Genomic DNA, 23,536 nt, shown 5'->3' on the forward strand with positions numbered 1-23,536 from the left:
GACTTTCCAGAGATACCACAGAGGCCTAGAAAAGCTAAGTTAAGTCTGAAATTAACAGCTGGTAACTGGTGATCTGTGGCTGGGGTGGGCACCTGACATCAAAATTCACAGGTCAGGACACCTGGGTGGCTCAGTGGTTGAGCATCTGCCTTTGGCTCAGGGCATGATCCCGAAATCCCAGGATCGAGTCCCACACTGGGCTCCCTGCATGGAGCCTGCTTCTCTTCCCTCTGCCTATGTCTCTGCCTCTCTCTCTCTCTCTCTCTCTCTCTCTCTCTCATCTCTTGTGAATAAATAAATAAAATCTTTAAAAAAAAAAGCTCATAAGTCATGCTCATGGTCTCTCTCCACCATCAGGGCGGTGATGACAAGGATGATGGCAATGATAGTTTTTACACATTGCTTCCTATGGGCCAATGTGATAGCTATTTTCCCAATAGCTATAAATATAAATATGTATTAGAATTCAGAATGGAAATGTGCTCAAATTAGCTAAATGCCCTAGGGCTCTGTATTAGCTAAAAATAATTTTTTTTCCAAAAAGAAATCAAGTCATTTGATTGATAGAGTAAAATAAAAGAAAATGCAATGTGGAACTATCTACTACAGATCCTGAAAGTGGAAATGAAGTAAGTGTTCAGGATAGGGAGGATAGAGAATCCAATTACCGAACCCCAAGATCCTCTGCAAGATGAGAAGCATTGTCCTCAGGGAACTTAGAACTGAGTCCAGGAGATGAGCATGTAATTTGTGGATAGTCATGGTGGCCTGTAGTTATAATTGCCTAGTACAGATATAAGAGGTGAGTGCGGGATCTTTAGTGGTCCAGATGGGTAGGATGGGAATTCCAGGCAGTAGGAGTAGCAAGTGGGGTGGTGTAGGGAGGCATGAGAAAATGATGAGATCGTGGATGTGTTGTATGTGTTGGGAGATGGTCTGCAAAGTCAGGAGGTTCCTCTCTTACTGTCTTGGGGAGGTGTTTGAACTTGATCCACTAGGGTATCATTTCTTAGATTATGGCTACTTGAGTGCCATATCATATCTAGTCAACGTCTCAAACTAATGGGCTGGTAAGAAACCAGTGAAAAACTAAAGACAAAAATCACATGATGAACATCCAAAGACATGTAAAAGAGGAAAAGGAATGCCTGAAAAAGCCATTTGGTTTCATAAGTGTCCAGAGGAAATACATATGACAGTTTTCAACTATGCTAAGAATAACACTAGGGAACAGCAAAGTGCAGCTGGTTTAATTTTGAAGCTCTCTGAAAAGTTCAGAAATGTTTCTAATTCCTCATAGGTAAAGAAAAGTCATCAAAACAAATCACTTTTCCCTGGTAAGCTTGGAAAGGAGAAGAAAGCTCCTCTCTGGCTTCTTCTGACATAGTCACTAAACGGTCACAAAAATGTACAATTCCTAAATGTTCTGAGACACAACCTGAAGCCAATTCATTGTCCCCCGCTCCCCGCCATAATGGCAAAGAGACCCACTGTGCAGAGAATATTTACCAAGTGTCGAGACACTTTACATAAAATTATAGTGACAATAACAATAGCTAACAATTTCTGGAAACTTACTAGTTGCTAAGGCCCTATTCAAAAGGCTACACATAAACTAACTCACAGCTCTACCAAGTGATTACAACTGTACCCACTTACAGATGAAGGTATCAGGGCACAAGAAAGTCAAAACCTGCCCACAGACCAACATGATTCGGGACTGACAACACCATGATTCAAACTCTGAGCTCCAAGTCCCATGCACATCCTGCCACCCCGAAGTTTGGGCTGCTGTTTATAATTCCAAGGGAAAGCTTCCAGATTGTGCTCTGTAATTTCACGTGGAAGAAGATGCTTTTGTGGAAGAATAACTTATCTACCCCTTGAGGTAACCTCCAGTGCCTGCTGAGTTCTTGAGCCACTATTTCTAGTAGGCAAATTATTCAAAAATATGTTATGGTCTCTCTGTAGGCCAGCATGACTGACAGTACGCAGAATAATTTTAATGAAGCACAAGAAAGGGTCATTGTTCTTAGGGGAACACAGAGCAGAGGATTCCAACAGAGAGGGGTGAGGAGAAACACAAGCATTTCAGAGCCCAGTGGCTGCCCCCACTTCCTCCTGGGGAGGTTTCTAAGGACAGAATCTGTTGAAACAAGCCCTGCCTCTAATTTCCCAGTGTGTGACACTTCACGCAAGGACTGTTGCATCTTGCTGTGTAATCTCAAAATATCAAACAAATCTCCACATTCTCACATTTTGCATTTCTGTTGTTAGTCGAACAGTGCTATGTATCATGTAGACCCAAACGCCACACACCAGCTTCACACTGGACCAGCCAGAGCTCCTTCCCAGATTTCATCTGCCATAAAGAACTGGGCAACTTTTGTTACATCTGAGGATGGGTACCCTTCCTGACCTGTCTGTCCTGAGTTTGGCTCACATTTTCCACGTAAAGAAGTCTGTTTTGCAAAAGCTTCTTATCTTGATGAAGTCCCAATAGTTCATTTTTGTTTTTGTTTCTCTTGCCTTCATGGATGTATCTTGCAAGAAGTTGCTGTGGCCAAGTTCAAAAAGGGTGTTGCCTATGTTCTCCTCTAGGATTTTGATGGAATCTTGTCTCACATTTAGATCTTTCATCCATTTTGAGTTCATCTTTGTGTATGGTGTAAGAGAATGGTCCAGTTTCATTCTTCTGCATGTGGATGTCCAATTTTCCCAGCACCATTTATTGAAGAGACTGTCTTTTTTTCCACTGGGTAGTCTTTCCTCCTTTGTCAAATATTAGTTGACCATAAAGCTGAGGGTCCACTTCTGGATTCTCTATTCTGTTCCATTGATCTATGTGTCTGTTTTTGTGCCAGTACCACACTGTCTTGATGACCACAGCTTTGTAGTACAACCTGAAATCTGGCATTGTGATGCCCCCAGCTATGGTTTTCTTTTTTAATATTCCCCTGGCTATTCAGGGTCTTTTCTGATTCCACACAAATTTTAAGATGATTTGTTCCAACTCTCTGAAGAAAGTCCATGGTATTTTGATAGGGATTGCCTTAAATGTGTAAATTGCCCTGGGTAGCATGGACATTTTCACAATATTAATTCTTCCAATCCATAAGCATGGAATATTTTTCCATCTTTTTGTGTCTTCCTCAATTTCTTTCAGAAGTGTTCTGTAGTTTTTAGGGCATAGATCCTTTACCTCTTTGGTTAGGTTTATTCCTAGGTATCTTATGCTTTTGGGTGCAATAGTAAATGGGATTGACTCCTTAATTTCTCTTTCTTCAGCCTCATTGTTAGTGTATAGAAATGCCACTGACTTCTGGGCTTTAATTTTGTATCCTGCCACACTGCCAAATTGCTGTATGAGTTCTAGCAATCTTGGGGTGGAATCTTTTGGGTTTTCTATGCACAGTATCATGTCATCTGCGAAGAAGAGTTTGACTTCTTCTTTGCCAATTTTAATGCCTTTTCTTTTTGTTGCCTGATTGCTGAGGCTAGGACTTCTAGTACTATGTTGAATAACAGTGGTGAGAGTGGACATCCGTCTTGTTCCTGATCTTAGGGGAAAGGCTCCCAGTGTTTCCCCATTGAGAATGATATTTGCACAGCAAAAGAAACAGTCAACAAAACTAAAAGGCAGCCTACAAAATGGGAGAAGACATTTGCAAGTGACATATCAGAGAAAGGGCTAGTATCCAAGATCTATAAAGAACTTATTAAACTCAACAGCAAAGAAACAAACAATCCAATCATGAAATGGGCAAAAGACACGAACAGAAATCTCACAGAGGAAGACATAGACATGGCCAACAAGCACATGAGGAAATGCTCCGCATCACTTGCCATCAGAGAAATACAAATCAAAACCACAATGAGATACCACCTCACACCAGTGAGAATGGGGAAAATTAACAAGACAGGAAACAACAAATGTTAGAAAGGATGTGGAGAAAGGGGAACCCTCTTGCACTGTTGGTGGGAATGTGAACTGGTGCAGCCACTCTGGAAAACTGTGTGCAGGTTCCTCAAAGAGTTAAAAATAGATCTGCCCTACAACCCAGCAATTGCACTGCTGGGGATTTACCCCAAAGATACAGATGCAATGAAACGCCGGGACACCTGCACCCCGATGTTTATAGCAGCAATGTCCACAATAGCCAAACTGTGGAAGGAGCCTCGGTGTCCATCGAAAGATGAATGGATAAAGAAGATGTGGTCTATGTATACAATGGAATATTACCCAGCCATTAGAAACGACAAACAGGGGGAGGAGGGCGGGTGTTGGAGGGGAATGGGTGACGGGCACTGAGGTGGACACTTGACGGGATGAGCACTGGGTGTTTTTCTGTATGTTGGTAAATTGAACACCAATAAAAATTAATTAAAAAAAAAAAAAAAAAAAAAAAAAGAAACAACAAACACCCACCATTTGCTTTGACGTGGATGGAACTAGAGGGTATTATGCTGAGTGAAATAAGTCAATCAGAGAAGGACGAACATTATATGGTCTCATTCATTTGGGGAATATAAAAAATAGTGAAAGGGAATAACGGGGAAACGAGAAAAAATGAGTGGGAAATATCAGAGAGGGAGACAGAACATGAGAGACTCCTAACTCTGGGAAATGAACAAGGGGTGGTGGAAGGGGAGGTGGGCGGGGGTTGGGGATGACTGGGTGACGAGCACTGAGGGGGGCACTTGATGCGATGAGCACTGGGTATTATGCTATATGTTGGCAAATTGAACTCCAATAAAAATAAATAAAATAAAATAATAAAATAAAGTGAAGTCTTTTTTATTTATTTAAGATTTTATTTATTTATTCCTGAGAGACAGAGAGAAAGGTAGAGACACAGGCAGAGGGAGGAGCAGGCTCCATGCAGGGAGCCCAATGCGGAACTCGATCCCGGGACTCGAGGATCACACCCCGGGCCGAAGGCAGGCGCTAAGCCACTGAGCCACCCGGGCTGCCCAAAGAAGTCTGTTTTAAAAGGGAAAACTATCACTATTGCAAATGGAAAGCCAGCATCATGGGCCCTACAGAGTAAATGAAAATGTAATTAAAATAAAGTATTAAATCCTGGCTCGGCCCCTCAGCCAGAGGGAGACTGAGACTGAAGCCTCTGTTTCAAGAGGAGGAGGTGGTTGGAGACAGACCACTTTGAACCATAGGATGTTACTGTTTTTGTAGGTCAAAAGGATCAAATATCAGCAATTTCATTTAATTCAACCTCACATTAAGGCCAAACCAAGTCTCACCACCAGTATCATTGAGATTGAAAAAGGAAGGGTGAACCACTGAGCCACTGGGCAACTGAAAGGAATCTAATGCAATGACATTTAATATTAAAAATAATGTTAAGCACTTGCAGTGATAGAAATTTCTCATTTGGGGAAATTGTATTAGAAAAACAAGAGGAGTTATAATGTCAGATAATGAGGACCACTCCAGGAATATGAAGTCTGACTCCAGTCCTGCTCCACTACCCATAAACCACGTGACCCATCCAACCAAAATCTGTGCCCCTAGCACCAATGTGTACTAGATACTAAATTAATGCTGCATAAATGGCCAACCTCCAAGTTTCTACACCAGTAAAAGTGAAAAATCATTCCCCTTTCTGCTGGTCTACACCTCAGGGTCATTGCAAGGATCAAATGAGGCTGTTGACATAGACCCGAACATTTTTAAACCACATAGTACTGTCCTAAGAAAGATGGTCACTACAGTACAGGAGCAACAAGTGGCAAATGTTGGGCACTGTAGCCAGCCTGTGTTCATAATAGCCACCTTCATCACAGCACTCAGATTTCATCTGAAGGTTTATTTCTTCCTCATTGGATCTTGTCTTGGGATAGACTTCTTGCACTACACAAGCCAGTGTGGTCCCAGGAAGCTCCTTCTGCTGGTGGCCAGGAAATGGCCATGTGACCTGAGATTGGCCAATCAGGTGTTTCTCCCTGGAATGTCAACCTTGAACAGAATGAGAGAGTCACTCCCGCTGCAGAACCTTAACTAGACCTCCATTCTTGCTAGACCATTTCTGAGCCCCCATTTCCAGCTTAGGAGATTTCTAAAGTTGTCTTGACCCCTTCCTGTTTTCAAACCTGGCCTGCCATCAACTCTATAAGATCACAACATCCTAAACTGGAGTAGATTTCTATTGCTTGTTACCAAACAGCCTTGGCAGAAACACCTGTGGACTACCCTTTCAAAGGCTCCTACTGATGTTCATCCAACCATCTAGATAGAATCTAGTTGTGACCATAGGCCAACACTTCCAGTCATGACTAGAAGTTTGCCTAAGGCAGTAAATTTAAAATGGCATTCAGGGCAGTCTGGGTGGCTCAGCGGTTTAGCGCCACCTTCAGTCCAGGGTGTGATCCTGGAGACCAGAGATCAAGTACCACATTGGGCTCCCTGCATGGAGCCTGCTTCTCTCTCTGCCTGTGTCTCTGCCTCTCTCTCTGTCTGTGTCTCTCATGAATAAATAAAATCTTTTAAAAAAAATAATAAAATGGAATTCAAAGATAACACTTGGCCTTTTAAGAAAAAAACCCTTCCAAATATTCATCGTATCTTAGTAGACACTGGTTCTTAACTTCCTGCAGGAGAATGATGGGGCTGAAGAGACACATCTAAAGAGCTCCATTTTCCAAATGGGACCGAGAACTATACCCGGAGTTACATGGAAAGAAATCTTCCATCTTCAGTTCCTCCTAGAGCAAAAGAGAACATTGACAAGGCTCACTAATTCACTTTTGCCCTTCTATTTGCAGACTACTACCTCCATCAGTAGGCAGCATGGGCAGGAGTCACAGCTGAGTGATGACTGTCCCCGCCAGATATCGGTCCCTGTGGAGTGAAATTAACACCTACATGTCTGGCACTTTCACACACAGTATCTGATTTAATTCTCCCAACTGGCAAGGTAGATCTCATTCTGATCACCTATTCAGATGTGTGGGTTTTCCCCACACCACCAAGCAATTTTCTCTGACACCAACTGGGTGTCCTGGGTGTCTTACAACTCAACTCAATTCTGACACTACCTACCTGGAGACAGCATTAGACCCCACAGGTTAAGACCTCAGTTCTACACGACTACACACATCCCACACCGCTTCAGATGCTGTTGGCAAGCTCAGGTTATCACCTGTACTTCTGATTGACTGGCTACATATCTCAAAGATTCCTACAACCTCCTCTGTGGGTTAATTTGCCAGAGTGGCTCACAGAACTCAAGGAAGTATTTTACATACTAGATTACAGGTTTCTTATAAAAGGATGTAACTCAGGAACAGCCAGATGGAAGAAATGCATAGGGCTAGGTAAGGTAAAAGAACATGGAGCTTCCATGCCCTTCCCAGGAACACCTCTCTCCCCGTACCTCCACAGGTACACCAACCTGGAAGCTTTCAGAACCCCATCGTTTTAGGTTTTTACGGAGGCTTCATTACATAGGCAGAATTGATTAAATCATTGGCCTTTAGCAATTGAACTCCATCTCCATCCCTCTCCTTGGAGTGGGGGGTGCTGGGAAGGAAAGTTCCAACCCTCTAATCACAGGGCTGGTTCTCCTGGTAACCGGCCCCCAACCTTTGGGACTTTCTAAAAGTCACTGCATTAGCATAACAGAATACACCTTTATGGCTTTTATGACTTTGGGAATTTCAGGGGCTTTAGAGCTCAGTGCCAAGAATGACAAGGAACAAATATAAATATTTGCTGATCCATGGTATAGAGCAAGGAAAACAGTCCCAGAGGACTTGGGGGTAGGGGAAGAATTGGTGTCAGGGGTCTTAAGATTTCCCTGAAAATTATTAAAAGACTTTAAAAACTAGAAAAGAAAAACAGAAAAGGCCAGACCACGGTAGCTGGAGCAAAGAGAGAGAGAGGCTGTTAGGGATGTGAGTCTTTTTCCACAGAGCAAAGGGAAGAAAGGGAAGGCTCTCCGTGGGAGAGAGACAGGAAGGCATCCACATTCTGCAGAAGTCTCTGTGTGCAGAGGAAGCAGGACCAGAAGGAAAACAGTCTATGGCAGCTGTCCTGAGAGAGATGTGGTGACTGGGACAAGGTGATAGCAGAAGAGCTGGAGAGAAGAGAATACATTTGATATCACTTCTGGTGCGGGGCCATTTGTCATTGGTGGAGGAGACCCACTATGTGTTCAGACCCCACAACAAAACATTCACAGACATTCCCTCTTGAGGTTAAGCTTTCTCAAGGAATAAGGACAATGATGTGGCCTTTGCTATATATATGAAGGTGGTGCCACATTTACCCAAACATATTTCAAAGATAAGACCAAGACTCTGTTACTGAGAAGGAACCCTCAAAGTTAGGGAAAAGCTATGTTTCTTAAACCTAGCTTCAAAACCAACAAAATCACTAAATGTAATATAACATGGGAAGAATAGACATTGAAGCCCTAGAAACTAAGGTCCCACTTGCAAGTCTAACTTTCTCACATGTCTAACCTACACTGAGTTATCCAACTTCTGAGTCTGTTTTCTCATCTGTAAAGAAGGAATAACACCACCACTTCTCTCGGAGCTATCCTGAAGTGTCAACATGAATAATGAGGGACAGAAGCCTTAAGAAGCAGTAACTATGATTATTAATATGAAGCAGCACACTCCTTTTAGCCATAAACTACCTTTCTCATTGAAGGAATTACCTTTTTAACTTCTACTATAAGACAGAATATTATACCTAATAAAAATCTTAGTAGTAAATTCTATTATATAAGAACACATTAATCTAACATTTAGAGATGGATTCCCTCTCTCAGGAAAAGAACCAGACAATTATGAAAAAAAAAAAAAAAGTGAGGAAGAAGTCCTGAATCCACATACTCATACACATGCACACACACACACACACACACACACACACCTGCACATGCTCATGTGCACCCACGCAGGAAGTCAGAAGGGGATGGAGAACTGCATTATTGATTAGTAAGCCTCTCAGATGATTCTGATGCAGGTGGACCTTGCATCCCCAAATCAGGACCCCTGTGCTGACCAGGGCCAGGTCCCATAGTAGAGCCTCATGAAAAACTAATGCAGTACATCAGTCTAATGATCTGATGCCACAAGCAAATGTTCAGGAGCAAATGTGTGACAGGAAGGAAATGTTTGTGCAAAACCCTAAGAAATACAAACTAGAAGAGTGACCCCTCTGCCCTCAAGGCTCACAAGCCTCATGGTGACACAGATATTTAAACACCTGACTATAGCACAGTGCAATGCACATGCTCACCCAGACACCTTCTCCATGCTTTCAGACACTGGGGTACATCAGTGAATAAGACAGCAAACACCCCTGCCTGCACAGCACTGACATTGTGACACATGGAGACAGAAATCAACAAAATAAAAAAGCTTAACATATAGTCTGTTAGTTGGTGCTAAGTGTGGGAGAAAAACCAGGTAAAAAAGAGATAGAATAAGGGAAGAGTAATGTTTTAAATCTGCACCAGTTTCAAACAGTCCCTGAAGCTCTATTAAAACGTAGCACTACATGCTTTGCTGGTAGCTGGTAAAGAATCGCAGACATGGGTCTGAAAGGACAGACAGACAAGGGACTGGCTCCACTGGGAGGGGTGGGGTGAGAGGGTGGGGGCCGCAGCCAGTCTCCAGGATGAGATGAATGCTGAGCAAGTGAGTTCCCTTCCCTTCCCTTCCTTTGCTGGAACATTCCTCCTGCCACCATGAATCAGCCCTGAATGACTTCACAAAGTAAATGCCTATGTGTCTCTTACCTTTGCCAAAACATTTTCGTCTCCTCCCAGTCAATGTGAGAAGCTTATGCAATTACATCAGCCCTTACTGGGTCATGGAGGTCAATGGCAATTTTTAGACTTTTTTTTAATTATAAAAGAAACACACAATCACAGTATAAAATATGAAAAATATCAGAAAGTGTAAGGATTCCCAATATTCTCAACCCCAGGATTACATCTGTTCACATTCTGGTACATTTTCCACCAGAGTGGTGGTTTAACATCATTCTGCATCCACATACTTTTGTATCTTGCTCTTTTTATTTTAACTAAAAATGTAATTTATAAATTACTACATGTGCATTTCTCTACTTAAAACAAATGCTATATGGACATCAATTTTAATGGCTACATAACATTCCATTCTACTAAGGCACTGAACTTTTTTAAGCATCTCCCACCTGCTGAGCATTTCAATTTCTGAGTTCCCATCATTATCAATTACCCTGAAAATAACTTTATGCAGAAAGGTATTTCAGGTAATTCCTTCAGAATGGACTACTAGAAGGAGGGAGTATTACAGGAAGCTGCAAATACTCTAAACATGTAGTCACTGCATAGGTGGTCTACAATCACCCAAACTGAATCACCGCACCACTTGGCTGCAGAAACGGAATGCAGAAGCTAGTCATCTCTGGCCACCTTTTCCACCTTGACAGTAAATGGTTTTAGAAGCAATGTCTTTACCTGCTGTCAGAATCTGAGGCGATCTCCTTTCTCCCTCCAAAGCGGATCTGGCACTGCATGGAAAAAGAAGCCACTGAGATCAACAGGATGGGACACTCAAACATCACAAACAGCCCACACAGGATTTCAGGATCATGAGACACACAGGGCCAGGAACTCTAGGTGCCGAGTCAGGGTGTCCCCATGCCATGGTGTCAAGCCAAGACATGAGATAGTAGACACCCCCCCAAAAAAAAAAGAGAGAGATAGTAGACACCCTGGCCTTCCAGCCACCGCTTACAGGAAGCCCTTATCTCCCCCTTGTACAGTGGAGCTAGTGGGAAAACAACACCAAGAGGAAAAAAAAAGCACACAGCCTTGTGTACATCGTCTAGGAAGCTGCTTCTGTATGTCAGCAGCTGACTGTCTGAACAAGAGCTCCACAAGGCACAATTAAAACTTCCACAAATCTGATGATGGGTGCCTCTGGAAAGGGCCCCAAAGTTGTTATGACTGGCAATAAAATTATGGCAGCATGACTCAAGCTTCAACCATGTCATCTGGTTGTGCCAAATGACATTTCATCCAGGGTGGATACAAATAAAAGCAAACCATCATTTTTTCTTTAATTGTGGAAAAAAAATAGAATATGTGAAGTTTACCATTTTCACCATTTTTAGTTATATATCATTCAATTCAGAATACCGTGCTGCCATCAGCAGTAGCCACTACTCTCTTTTAAAGGTGTGGAATCTCCACTGTGGGTAGCAGGCTTGCAAGGTTCCAGAGCATATTCTCCAGTGAATGAATGAATGAATGAATGAATGAATGAATGAATGATTATAAATGATATATTTGTCAAAACTCAAAGAACTGCACACTTAAAATTAGTGTATTTTATTGCATGCCTCCATTATACCTCAATAAAATTGACCTTAAAAAGGTCTATGTGCAACGCTTTCATCCCCCCAAGTCATAACAACAACAACAATAGCAATAGCAGCTCTGGGCATAGGCTCCAATTTATTTCTGTTCAACAGCTATGCTGAAAGTGGCTCCACATCTACTTTATGTTCCCATTATATTTCCCCACTTCCAGGACAAAGAAACAAATAACGTGGGCTCTGTATTTACTGCTGAGCCCTTTACCTATTTTAACAAATGCAACCCTCTCAACAGCTCTCTAGAGGCAGTGACCCGATGACAGAGAAGAGGGAGGCTCAGAGAGACTAGGTGGAGTTGCCTCAACACACACAGCCTTGAAGATGAAGCTGGTATTGGACTCCAGCTTCGCCTGAGTCTGTGTCTTCTCCACCACATACCCTACCAGGATGCCTAGAGGCTTGGGAGATACCAAGTTCTCTGGGTTCACTTTAACACTTGACACATATCCCTATGAAAGTATTTATCTCCCCATATTGGGACTGCATGCATATGATTGACAGTTACACCTTCCAAAATGTGAGCTACCTAGAATTCCCAGCACTGGGTCATAGCCACTCATGACCTATAGCTACTCATGACCTATAGCTCCTTAAGTGAATTACTGGACCTTTCTGAGCTTCCGTTTCTTTGTCGATAAAATGGAAACCATCACAGGAACCATCTCATTGGGGGGTCAGAAGGATAAAATGAGAAGCTTCACAGGGAGCTGGGCTCGTGGCTGACACATGCATACTACACGATGCACATCTGGTAGGCACGGGCAAGCACACCCAAGCCGGGCTCACGCCAAAGCCTGCATTCACACCTGCTAAAAACTGGATATCAAGAACAGCATGAAGCAACCGGAGCAGAGCCCACCTGCAGGACCCACGCGACCCTGGGCATGGCTTCATTCGTCCCGTCTCTGTTCTCGTGCCCACAGGGTGCCAACTCCAGCCACCACCTCAGCACCCAGAAGACTTGCCCTAAAACACAACTGCTTGGAAGTGAGACTTTGAAACCAACAGCAATGCCTTTCTCAAAGGGACATCATGAAGGATGGGGTCTTCCAAAGGCATTAGAAAGTCACTACTTCCAACTGCCCTCCCTTGCTCTGTCACTCTCTGGGGAACACCGTGAGCCTCACTGCTCCCAGATGGAAAGAGGGAGTAAGTCATGCACATGAAAGGGCAGAGATGACTTGGACATGGATGGCCTGACACTGTTTCCTGACCTCAAAGTCAAATGAGAGCTTTCTTCTTACCTGTTTCACTGCATCCAGCAGACGCTCCAGCAGAAACTGTCTTTTCAGGTCATTGTTCTGTGGTCCTAAAATGCAATGAGGCTTCATTAGTTCTCTGTGGCAAGAGCCCTCTACCAAGACTCTGCCACATAGTATGTGGCTGTCCCCAACTGGCATCAGCCTCCTCTGTAATGAAATCAACAAGAACAGACACCAGTAATCTACATCATTACAGTGAAGTTTGGCCAGTTGCCTGTTGCTACATCACAGGAAAGCAGCTAAATTCATGTTCCCCACACCTGAAGAATGTGTCTGGAATGGTCTAATTCAGGTTTCTCAATCTTGGCGCTATTGACATTTGGGCCAGATAATTCTCTGTGGTGGGGCTGCCCTGTGAACTGCAGGATGTCTAGTCGCATCCCTGGGCTCTATGCACCAGATACCCTTAGCACATACACACACCCAAGATGTGGCAACAAAAAATGTCTCCAGATACTACCAAATGTCCTATGGGGGACAAAACACCCCCCGGTTGAGAACCAACAGTCTAACTTACAATACAGGTTCCCCTAGTATGGCAGGCAATACCCATTGGCTGACCTCACCATCAGCTCCAACATCTTTTCCCCATGCCACCTCCTGTACTACAAGCTGAAAAGTTTACTCCTTTTCTCAGCCTCTTTCTTAAGTGACCTTAAGAAGTTCTAGCTAACGAGATATAAGCAGGACACTGGGAGGGCTCTGGGGAAACCATGCCTTCCTGATAGAAGAATACATGTTAATGGTTTCATTCTTTCTTCCATCCTTCACGCCTTCATCATAAACACACTGGGGTTAGCCAGAGTAGCACCATGCAACCACAAAGCAACAAGCCAGGAGGGAAGGCCAAGAGACTCACAGAGACACCAGCCCTGATGTCATTTCACTGCTGAACCAATACTAGAAATCTCCCACCTCTCATACAGCAAATAACCCCATTTGCTTCAACCACTATACACCAGGCTGTTACTTGCAACCAAAAGCATTCCTAGCTGATACACATGGTATATGCTTAACTTCCATTTAAAAATGTCTGAGGGAAAAAAAAAAATAAATAAAAAAAAAAAATGTCTGAGGGAGGGGATCCTTGGGTGGCTCAGCAGTTTAGCGCCTGCCTCTGGCCCAGGGCATGTTCCTGGAGTCCCAGGATCATGTCCCGCATCAGGCTCCCAGCATGGAGCGTGCTTCTCCCTCTGCCTGTGTCTCTGCCTCTCTCTCTCTGTGTCTCTCATGAGTAAATAAATAAATAATCTTTTTTAAAAATGTCTGAGGGGGGATGCCTGGGTGGCTCAGTGGTTGAGCATCTGCCTTTGGCTCAGGGTGTGATCCTGGGGCCCTAGGATCGAATCCCACATTAGGCTCCCTGCATGGAGCCTGCTTGTGTCTCTGCCTGTGTCTCTGCCTCTTTCTCTGTGTCTCTCATGAATTAATAAATAAATAAAATCTTTAAAATAAATAAATAAATAAAATGAAAATGTCTGAGGCAGGGACACTTCAAAGCACCAAGCAGACTGCTAGAGAGCTACATCTGATGCCCCAGAGGAGACCTGGGGATTCCAATCAACAGAGACACAGCTATGTATTATGATGCTCCAGAGAACATAGTTATTTCAAGGGAGAATCAAATTTAAAAAAAAAAGAATCAAATTCAGAGGTACAAGAACAGATGCCCCACACCACAGGCCTTAAAGTGCCACCAAGCTGCTTTTCTCTTGGGCAATTTACCATGGGCTTTGCCAGGGAGTCCCAGCAGGGCATCACATCAGAGATGATCAGTGAGTCATCCAAATTATGTCAGGGCCACTCAGTTGATAACAACTCTGACCACGTGTTGAGTACTTCCTGCACACCAGACACAAAATAGTACTCTGCATGTGTTACATCCTGTAATTCCTACAACCACCCTATAAGTATTAGGATTTTCACACTGCAGATGGGGAAAATGAAGTCCACGGAGCACAGCAAACGTGCACTGACCCACTCGGTACTTATTTAACTTCAACTGTGTCCTAGGCAATGTGCTAAGTGCTCAGGACACAGGAGTGAAGTCATATAGAAGAAACATTCTCTCATGGAGAAAAGATCCTCTTAGGGAAGAAAGAAATTGCACTTAAGTAAACCTAAACTGAGATGATGTCAGAGTCATACTGAGAAGAAAAACCAAATGGGGTGATGAGACAGGGAGGAAGCAAGAGGGTCCTGTTCACCAGAGCAGTGATGGAAGGCCTCTCTGCAGGTGACATGTGGGCTGGGCCCTTTATAAAGAGGAGGAACCCCGGAAAGACATGGGATTCCAGTGTTCCAGGCAGGGTATATAGCCAGGGTGGATGCCCAGAGGCAGGAACAAGCTTGGCTTCTAGTCTTCCAGGACCAGAAGGAAGAAGTCTGCTACAACTTGAGCAAAGAGCAAAAAAGAGGAAGGAAAGATCAGACAGGCAGGCAGAGGCCAGTCACAAAGGGCCTTGTGAACCAAAACAACAGGTTTTATTCTAATTTGAATACTAATTGGTAGAATCGTGATCCTTACTCAAGACCATGTCCCTCAAGTCTGTGTTGGGGTCACCACACAAGGCTCCTGCTTCACCCCGGGCCCACAGAAAAAAAACACAGAATAGACACTCCACGGACACACGGTGATAAGTGTCTTCCTAAATGGTGTCATGGTTATTTTTCTCTGGAGGGGTTTTGAGTAAGGATGTACTACACATCATTCCCACCACACAAGTATGCCAAAGTGTCATTCAGGATGGTTGAAAACACCGCCCCCCCTGCACCCAAAGCCCCCAAACATCTCTCTTGATACTTATGTCTAGCTGTCAATCCTACTTTTTTGTTTAGCAGAAGGTATGGCTTCTGCTCTTCTCTAACACCGGGATGGACAAGTCAGGCTTTCTCTCTTCCTTCTTCCAAGTCCTGCATCCAACAACGCTACCTGCCCTTGGGCAATGCTAGCTGGAAACCTGACAAAGTTTTCCACTCTGAAATGCCTTTGTTATCCTTTTTATCATGAAAGTAATTTATGTGATCAAATGACCATATGACCCAGCAATTCCACATCTGGGTAGACACCTAAAAGAATTTAAAGCAGGATCTTGAAGAGACATTGTACACCCATGTTCGCAGCAGCAGCATCAGTGGTAGCTAAGATGTGAAAGCAACCCAAGTGTAATGGACAGACAGCTAAGCAAAACGGGGTCTAGCCACACAATGCACTATTATTCAGCCTTAAAAAGGAAGGAAATTCTGAACTATGCTACATGGAATGAAACTTAAGGACATTAGACTAACTCAAATAAGTCAGTCCCCCAAAAGATAAATACTGCATGATTCTACTTATAAGAAGTAATCAAAACTACAGAAAGGGAAAGTATGGTGGTGGTTTCCAGGAACTGGAGAGAGAGGAAGATGGGGAATTAGTGTTAATGGGGACAGAATTTCAGTTTTACAAAATGGAAAGAGTCAAGGGGATGGATGGTGCTGATGGCTGCACAAAAGTGTGAATATATTTAATATCACTGTACTGTACACCTAAAAGTGGTTAAGATGGTGAATTTTCTTACCTGTATTTTACCATGATAAAAAAATTCATGTAAAAAAAATAACTATAAATCAGGAAAACCTGCACAAAGAAAATAAAAATCTCCATCATCTCATTACTGATCATTTTTAGTGCAGTGATTCTCAAGCTTCCATGTTCACACAAAATCTCCCGGGCTCTTGTTACAGACAGGTTCTGATTCAGCAGGTCTGGGTGGGGCCTGAGATTCAGTGTTTCTCACTAGCTCCCGGATGCTGCTGATGCTGCTGGTTCAGGGAGAATGTTGCACCCTACCGTTCCTGATATGCATGATGATCCTGGATCTTTCCTATATTATCTTGACCCACCACTCAGAGAAGGTACTGGCAGCCTCCTCCGCTTTACCTCGCAAAGCCTCTCTTTGTGGTGGGAAGAAAAGCCCATTCATGACAGAGAAACAATCTGAGGTTGTGCAGGCCTCACGCAGGCCTCAGCCCTCCACTCACCCTCCCTGGCTGCAAATGCTCTGCAGGCGAGAAGGATACTTGAGTGAGACCATCCTGGCCCTAACTGGGGATTCAGAGAAGCAGGGTGGGGGGAAGCAGGGGTGGAAGGAGTACAGGCAGCATTGGGAGCACGTATGCACTACAGGAGGTGCCCAGGGGGCCATGGTCATAAAGAGCAATGGAAGGAGCACCAGTTGGAAGTCACAAGACATCATGAGTTCTCATCCCGGCAGAGCTGCTTGCTGGCCATGTGACAGGGACAGTCACTTCCCTTCTCTAGGCACCAGTTTCTGCATGAGATGGTGCTGTTCCTAGCTCTGCAGTCTGGAACATGGGGCCCCCATGAAGACAGGCAAACAGAGCAATCTACGCTACCAGTGTCTTTCCTGCCATCTTCCTGCCTTCTTCCAGTGACCAAGAGAAGAATAAGCACCCCTGCCCTGGTCAAGAAGATTCTCTGTCCCCTCTGTCTCAAATGCTGTAACCACCGGAGGGAAGCAGGGAGGCAATGCCCACCTACTGGTCTTCAACTGTGGGGAAAGCCATTAAGTGACTGACAATCCTTAGTGTCATGGGAAAGGTAGCTCCATTCCCCAGAGCACTGAGGCTCAGCCTGGAGCATGCAAGGCTACTCCCACGGAAAGTACTCAAGGAAGGATTCCATTTCAAGTCCACTAGCTCCAGCGTTGGCCGTCTGCTAAATCTTGCTGGCTCTCCAGCTTTGCAACAAATCTGCAATCACAGCCCCACTGATTTTTCTGTGATTTTCTGTGAAGGAAGCCCCAGTCTTCCTGCTCTCTTCCTTTTCCAAGGGCAGCCCTGAGTCCACACTACTAACCAGATGAGCCTGAACAGGCTTCTTTTGCATTCCTTGTTAGGGCACCATCCAAATGAAAATAGAAAATAGAAAGCTAAAAAAAAAGAAAATATAAAGCTACCCCAGGGAGTACCCCCAGGGGGCTACAAACCCATCAAAAAAATGCAGTGATCTCCTGCGGCTCTAACTCAGAAGACACAAGTGCGTGTGAAAAATCAATCATGAGCATCCCTGTCGTCTTTAATGTTTAGAATCCTTAGGATCCTACATTACTTTTCAGCATAAACCTCCAGCCTTCCATCACCTCCTAGGGAGACAGACAAGACTTAAAAATGGGATAGCCCAAATTCAAATCCTCACCCTGGGCTATGTGACCATGGGCAAGTAAGTTACTCACCCCCTTTGCACCTCCTAGGTTTATTAAATGTCGATTGTGCACCTAGAATAGTGCCTAGCTTATATGAGGCACGTCTTGTTGTTGTTGTTGTTGTTGTTGTTGGCAACCCTATATCCCAGAGGGTAAGACCTCTGGCTCTAAGACATGCTTTCAATTGGCTTTCTCTCTAAACCAAAAGGAAGCTACCCAGTCCAGGACTCTGTGCTTGCTGCACTGGGCGGAATAAAAGTAAAAAAGGGTCCATGGCATCTGGGGCGGGTGTGGGGTGGGGGGAACAAGCAAGAGGCATTAGGAACTCCATGTTTATTCCTTCTCTAATCCTTGCAACAACCCTGGAGATCAAGGTAAATATGGTTGCCACCCACAGAGGACGTTAGGTCATCTGATTAAGGTCACATACACACTTCAACTGTGGTATTTCCCTACCTCTCTATGCAGTGGCAGGAGTAAAGTCATGCCAGGTATTTCTCTGGTTGATGGCTAATCCTTGCAATGTACGAAGCAGGTTCAAGGAAGGAAAGAAAAAGGCAATATTCTTTGGGTGCCACTGCATGCCAGGAATTCTGCTCAAGGTCATACAGCTAAGCAAGCAGTACATCAAAGGTTAAGACCATGGTCCGCCTGACTCTTAGGCCAGTGCTCCCTCTACCATGCTCCACACTGCCATTCTGCTGGGGCCAGGGAGGCTCACTGAAAAAGCAGGAACTTGAGCTGCGCTTTAAAAAAAATGGGAAGGACCAGAAGAGGTAAATCCACACAGATACAACACAATGACTTAATGGGAACAGGGTCTCCCTTTGGGGGGATGAAATCTTTTGGAACTAGACAGAGATGGTGGTCACAGAACATCATGAATGTACTAAATGCCATTGAAATGTTCACCTTAAGATGGTTGTTATAAAAAAAAAAAAAGACGGTTGTTATAATAACTGTTAGTCCTACAATTGAGCAATGATCCGTGGTTTTTAACGGCATTAAAAACATAAATGCTTTTATGTTATGTTAATTTCAGTTCAATAAAAAATGTTTTTATGGGAAGGGCTGACATAGACAGATATTGGCCCAGAGCACATTCCAAGCCAAAAAGAGACAGGATTTGCCCTGGGGAGGGAGCAGAGTGGAGACAAGAGGACTCCAGATAGCACCCAGCCCCCAGGCTCACTTCTCTTCCATATTTCTGTTTACACTGAGGGGGGTCCCTAACTTCTGCATCATGGGGCTACTAGCAGGGAATAACAGGCACATTCAAATAACGGGAGTCCAGGAAGATGTAGTTATGAGAAGCCCTACGAGGGGTGGGTATAGATAAGTGATCTCAACTGGGGTGATTTTGCCCCCACCAATGGGACATTTGGCAACGTCTGCAGGTATTTCTGGCATGGAGTGGGTGGAGGCCAGGGATGCTGCTATACCTTCTCCAGTGCACAAGACAGTCCCTGCAACAGAGGATTATCTGGTCCAAAACGTCAAGTAGTGCTGCAATTAGGAAATTCTGCCCTAAAGTACATGTGATTGTCTCATTTCAGAGCTGATGAACTAAGGCTTTTAGAAGCTAAATAACTTGAACCTCCACTCGTGCTCTGAATCCCGTCTCCTCTCTTCTGCTCAAGGACACACTCCAGCAACTGTCCCTCAGTTAGTTTGTTCTTCTCATGTAAGCAACCCTTATAGCACACGAGGATGTCGTAATACCTCCCCCAAGTTTACTAAAAGCCATGCCTGTACCCACATGCCCTTTCAGCTGCAACCCCATTTCTCTGCTGCCCTGGCCAGCTCTGCCTTAACTGGGGCCACCAGGCTATCCGGGAGAGCCACCCCTGCTATGACTACCTTTCTGGGCTCTGGCCCGGCGCCCTTCTGCCCGCATCACCTTCACCCTGCATTGATTATCTACACAGCAGCCATAACATCTGGAAGCACAGGTGGCAGCAAATGACTTACTGATATTATGTAACAAATACATGATACACTCAATGATATTCTGTTATTTGTTCCCTCAAAACATCCTGCAGAACTGCAGTTAACACTGTGTTTCTATCAAGTCCTAAGCATGCCGTGGGTTGTATCACATGATCTATATTTCTGGTTTTCCCTGACTAAACCTGTACCTTTAACATGCCCTAGGCCAGGGGTTAGCAAATGTTTTCTGTAAAGAGCCAGATAATAAATATTTTAGGCCTTGTGGGTCATATGGCCCCAACTAATCAATTCTGCTCTTATATCTCAAAAGCAGCCACAGACAACACATTAATGAAAGAGCATAGCTGTTTACAAAAACAGGCCTTGGGCTGGATTTACCCTATGGGACCCACCACTGCCCTAGCAGAATTAATCAGACAGAGGTTTTGAAAATTAAAACAATAGTATCTCCGTTTGCAGACTTTATGGCCACCCAGTAAGCAGTAAGATGGTTACCTGTTAGGGGTCCACAGGATACTGTAGCCAAGACCCACACCTCAATCATGTTCCTACCTTCCCTCATCCTATACCAAGAGCCCACACCTTGCAAGAGCCTTGCATGGGACAGGTACACCATAACTTGTGCTCACTGCTAGAATTCATGCTCAGTCACATCTGCAGGCATACAAGATACTTAGAGCTCTCAGCCCAACTGTGAGTTTAGTGCTGTTGTTTTGTTGTTTAATTTCTACCATCCCCAAAACCCCACCACCAGTCCAAAACAGAAACGAAGGGAGTAGGCACGAAAGGTGGCCTTGTATAGGCCAGAGGCATGTACACAACCAAGATCAGATCTCCTCCTGCCCCTACACATGCACACACACCCTCACTCCCACTCCAACAGGGTCAGGAAGAGAATGGAAATGAGTGCTGTGGGCAGAAGTAGGGACTGAGGAAGCTGAGGGGATGTCTCTGTAGAAACAGCAGCTGCTACTAGGCTCAAGCAGATCACACCTCACAGCAACCCCAGCTAGCGGTTGCCCCATCTTCTGGTTTTTCAAGAGAAGACAGAAACTTAGATTTTCATATTAACTGGCACCTAATTATACTTATCTAACTGTAAGATGGGTGTTGGCAGCAACATCATAACAGACAAAGGAACTGAGGTTTGGAGACACAAATCACTTGCCCCAGGAACAGTGCCCCAACACTTTACCACAATGCCCAGGCCTGCCAACGCCCGAAAGGCTAGTAGGCTAACCTCTGGCAGCTCAACTTCCATGCAGGGATCCCTTTGCAAAGGGCCCAGGAAGACAAACCAACTTCATAGTGGCTGGCCCAAGCGTCACTTTCCATGAGAAACCTTCCTGTCACAGGCAAAATAAACTGTTCTCTATGGAGTGCTCCTGTGACCCTCCAACCATACCACACCCCTAGTATAATCCGTACAGAAAGGATTATGGGGAATCATAAACCTGCTCCTCATTCCTATCCAAGATTGAGTGGAACCAGCGATAATACACCCCTGCTTACAGAAGGAACTCAACAATTGCTGAATCAAGGCTCTGGAGTTAGATTCTGTGGCTCCCCAAAGTGTCCGCTTTAAATGGAGAGGACCAGAATGAGCCAGGACACAGAAGCAGCCTCAGCCTTGTGGGTGTGTGTAATGGGCTGAGGGAAGCAGCAGCTTTGTCTGCTCAGCATTTGTACATAAACAAATAATACAGACTTTATTCTTCCCCAAAGTCAAGGCACTAGTTCTCTGTACTGTGGGGTCAAGTGGCACAGCTGGGCCAGGACAAAAAGACAGACTGTCCACCACCACACAATGGAAAGAAGCAGGCTCTGCTTTAAAGGAGATAGATAGCCTCATTGGCCTTGTGAGGTCTAAGATCAAAGACCAAGTCAACAGCATATTTATCAATGGGCAAAGCATTTACTCTGGAGCAGGGCTCAGCAAACATTTGCTGTACATAACAAATGGTAAATATTTTAGGCTTTGCAAACCATAAGATCTCTGTCACGGCCACTCAATTCTGCCATTGTAGAGTGTACGCAGCCATAAACAACAGTCAATGAATGGATGTGCCTGTATTCCAATAAAACTTTATTCACAAAACAGGTGGCCAGCACAGTTCGCCAATCTCTGCTTAGAAAAACACTAAAATGGCACTGTGCAAGCATTTTGAAGGAAAAGTGTATCTTCCCTCATGGCTGGAGAAATGCAAATTATAAACCCACTAAATTAGCTGCCACATGTTACCATTATATAACTACTCAATTCACCAAGAAACATTTAATGCTGGTAAACCTGTAGGGAAATACGCACACACTGCTGCTAACAACATGCCAGTGCAGTGGATTCTGAAAGGCAACATGGCAACACATACAAAAAGTTACCAAAATATCAAAATACCTTCCTGACACCTTGGCCACTAAACTGAAGGGGAGGGAGGGGAGGATGAAAAAAGGAATAAGGGACTATTTCACCAGGCCCTCCAACCTCCAGGTTCTCTATAAGGCACTATATGTTCATCACTTGCTTTTATTTCCATTTTCTGATGAGGGAATCCAGAGCCAAAGAAGCTCAATAACATGCTCAGGCTCTTCCATGGGGAGTTAAATCCAGGATTGTCTGAGTCTAAACTTTTTTCCACTACACCCCAATGACTGCCGAAACACAGTATCACGGGCACACAGATTTTTCCGGTAGTGTTCTGGAACGGGGGGCAGCACACAAACCAAATCCAGCTGCTGCCTCTTCTTCTAAATAAAGTTTTATTGGAACACAGCCACATCTTTTCTTTTATTGATTGCATGTGCTACTTTATGCTACAACAACGGGGATGAGTGGTTGGGACAGAGACCAGATGGCCCACAAAGGAGAAATTATTTACTATCTGGGTCTTTACAGAAAACGTATGCCAATTCCAACCTAGAACATTGTAAATGGAATTTACTTTCTTTTCCTACAACGGCATATCCATTTGGTGGAATGTTATGCAGGCTTTTTAAATAATTGTGACAGGAAGGCAAATGGATAAATGCTGTAACTAAGTGAAAACACTAATTGAGATGTAGACTCAAGGCAATTATGTAAAATGCATATGCACTGAGCAAAGACAGAAGTGGAATACCTAAAAATCTAAATATTTGATGTTCTAGGGAGGTATATTGATAGGGATATTCCATGTTTTCACAATAATCTTTAATGTCGTTTTGGGATTTGGGGTTTGTGTGCTTTTTTTTTTTTTTTTTTAAGATGGAGGAAGAAAGGTCAGATCCCAAAACATGCAGATGCAAGCAAGGAAAAATAAGATTTGGTGGGCAAGGTTCCCTCCAAGTAGGAAGCCTGGGAGCATGGGCCCAGCAGAGTGGGGCAGTGAGAACAGAGAAGGCACCACCGCCAGGCCTCTAAAGAGCTCCAGGATGGGCACGCAGAAGTTAGGGCCTGGGAAAGAGTCCTCACTCCCCTGAGGGCCTCAAACTGCTATACCCCACACCCAACACTGATGTTCCACAGACTTTCCCACCTCAGTGAGGGGCAATTCTTACCCTTTTCAGCTGCTCAGTTGAAAGACCCAAGAGTCACCCTTCCTTCCCTCAGGTCTCTGCTCACACCTCACCTTCCCTGTGAGGCCTTCCCTGACTGTTCCATTCAAAATTATAACAGCCCTCCCCATTCAGTTCATCCTCTATCCAGACAACAAGTCGGACGCCACCCTTGGGCTCTG

The 23,536-nt window shown here is 44.3% G+C and overlaps 1 protein-coding gene across 2 annotated transcripts in view; it reads right to left on the bottom strand.

The window, feature by feature from the left end:
- The window catches only part of SNX29 (sorting nexin 29), a 534,000-nt gene that overhangs the window by 502,084 nt on the left and 8,380 nt on the right, over window positions 1–23,536 (bottom strand). For both annotated transcript variants that reach the window (XM_072753833.1, XM_072753832.1), the window contains exons 2-3: window positions 12,649–12,713; window positions 10,482–10,534 (exon numbers count right to left, since the gene is read on the bottom strand). In XM_072753833.1, coding sequence (XP_072609934.1) covers window positions 10,482–10,534; window positions 12,649–12,713 — 118 coding nt within the window. The remainder of the gene's footprint in view (window positions 1–10,481; window positions 10,535–12,648; window positions 12,714–23,536) is intronic.

Source organism: Vulpes vulpes, chromosome 3 (genome assembly GCF_048418805.1).
Source record: "Vulpes vulpes isolate BD-2025 chromosome 3, VulVul3, whole genome shotgun sequence".
In the NCBI taxonomy this organism is placed as follows: domain Eukaryota; kingdom Metazoa; phylum Chordata; class Mammalia; order Carnivora; family Canidae; genus Vulpes; species Vulpes vulpes.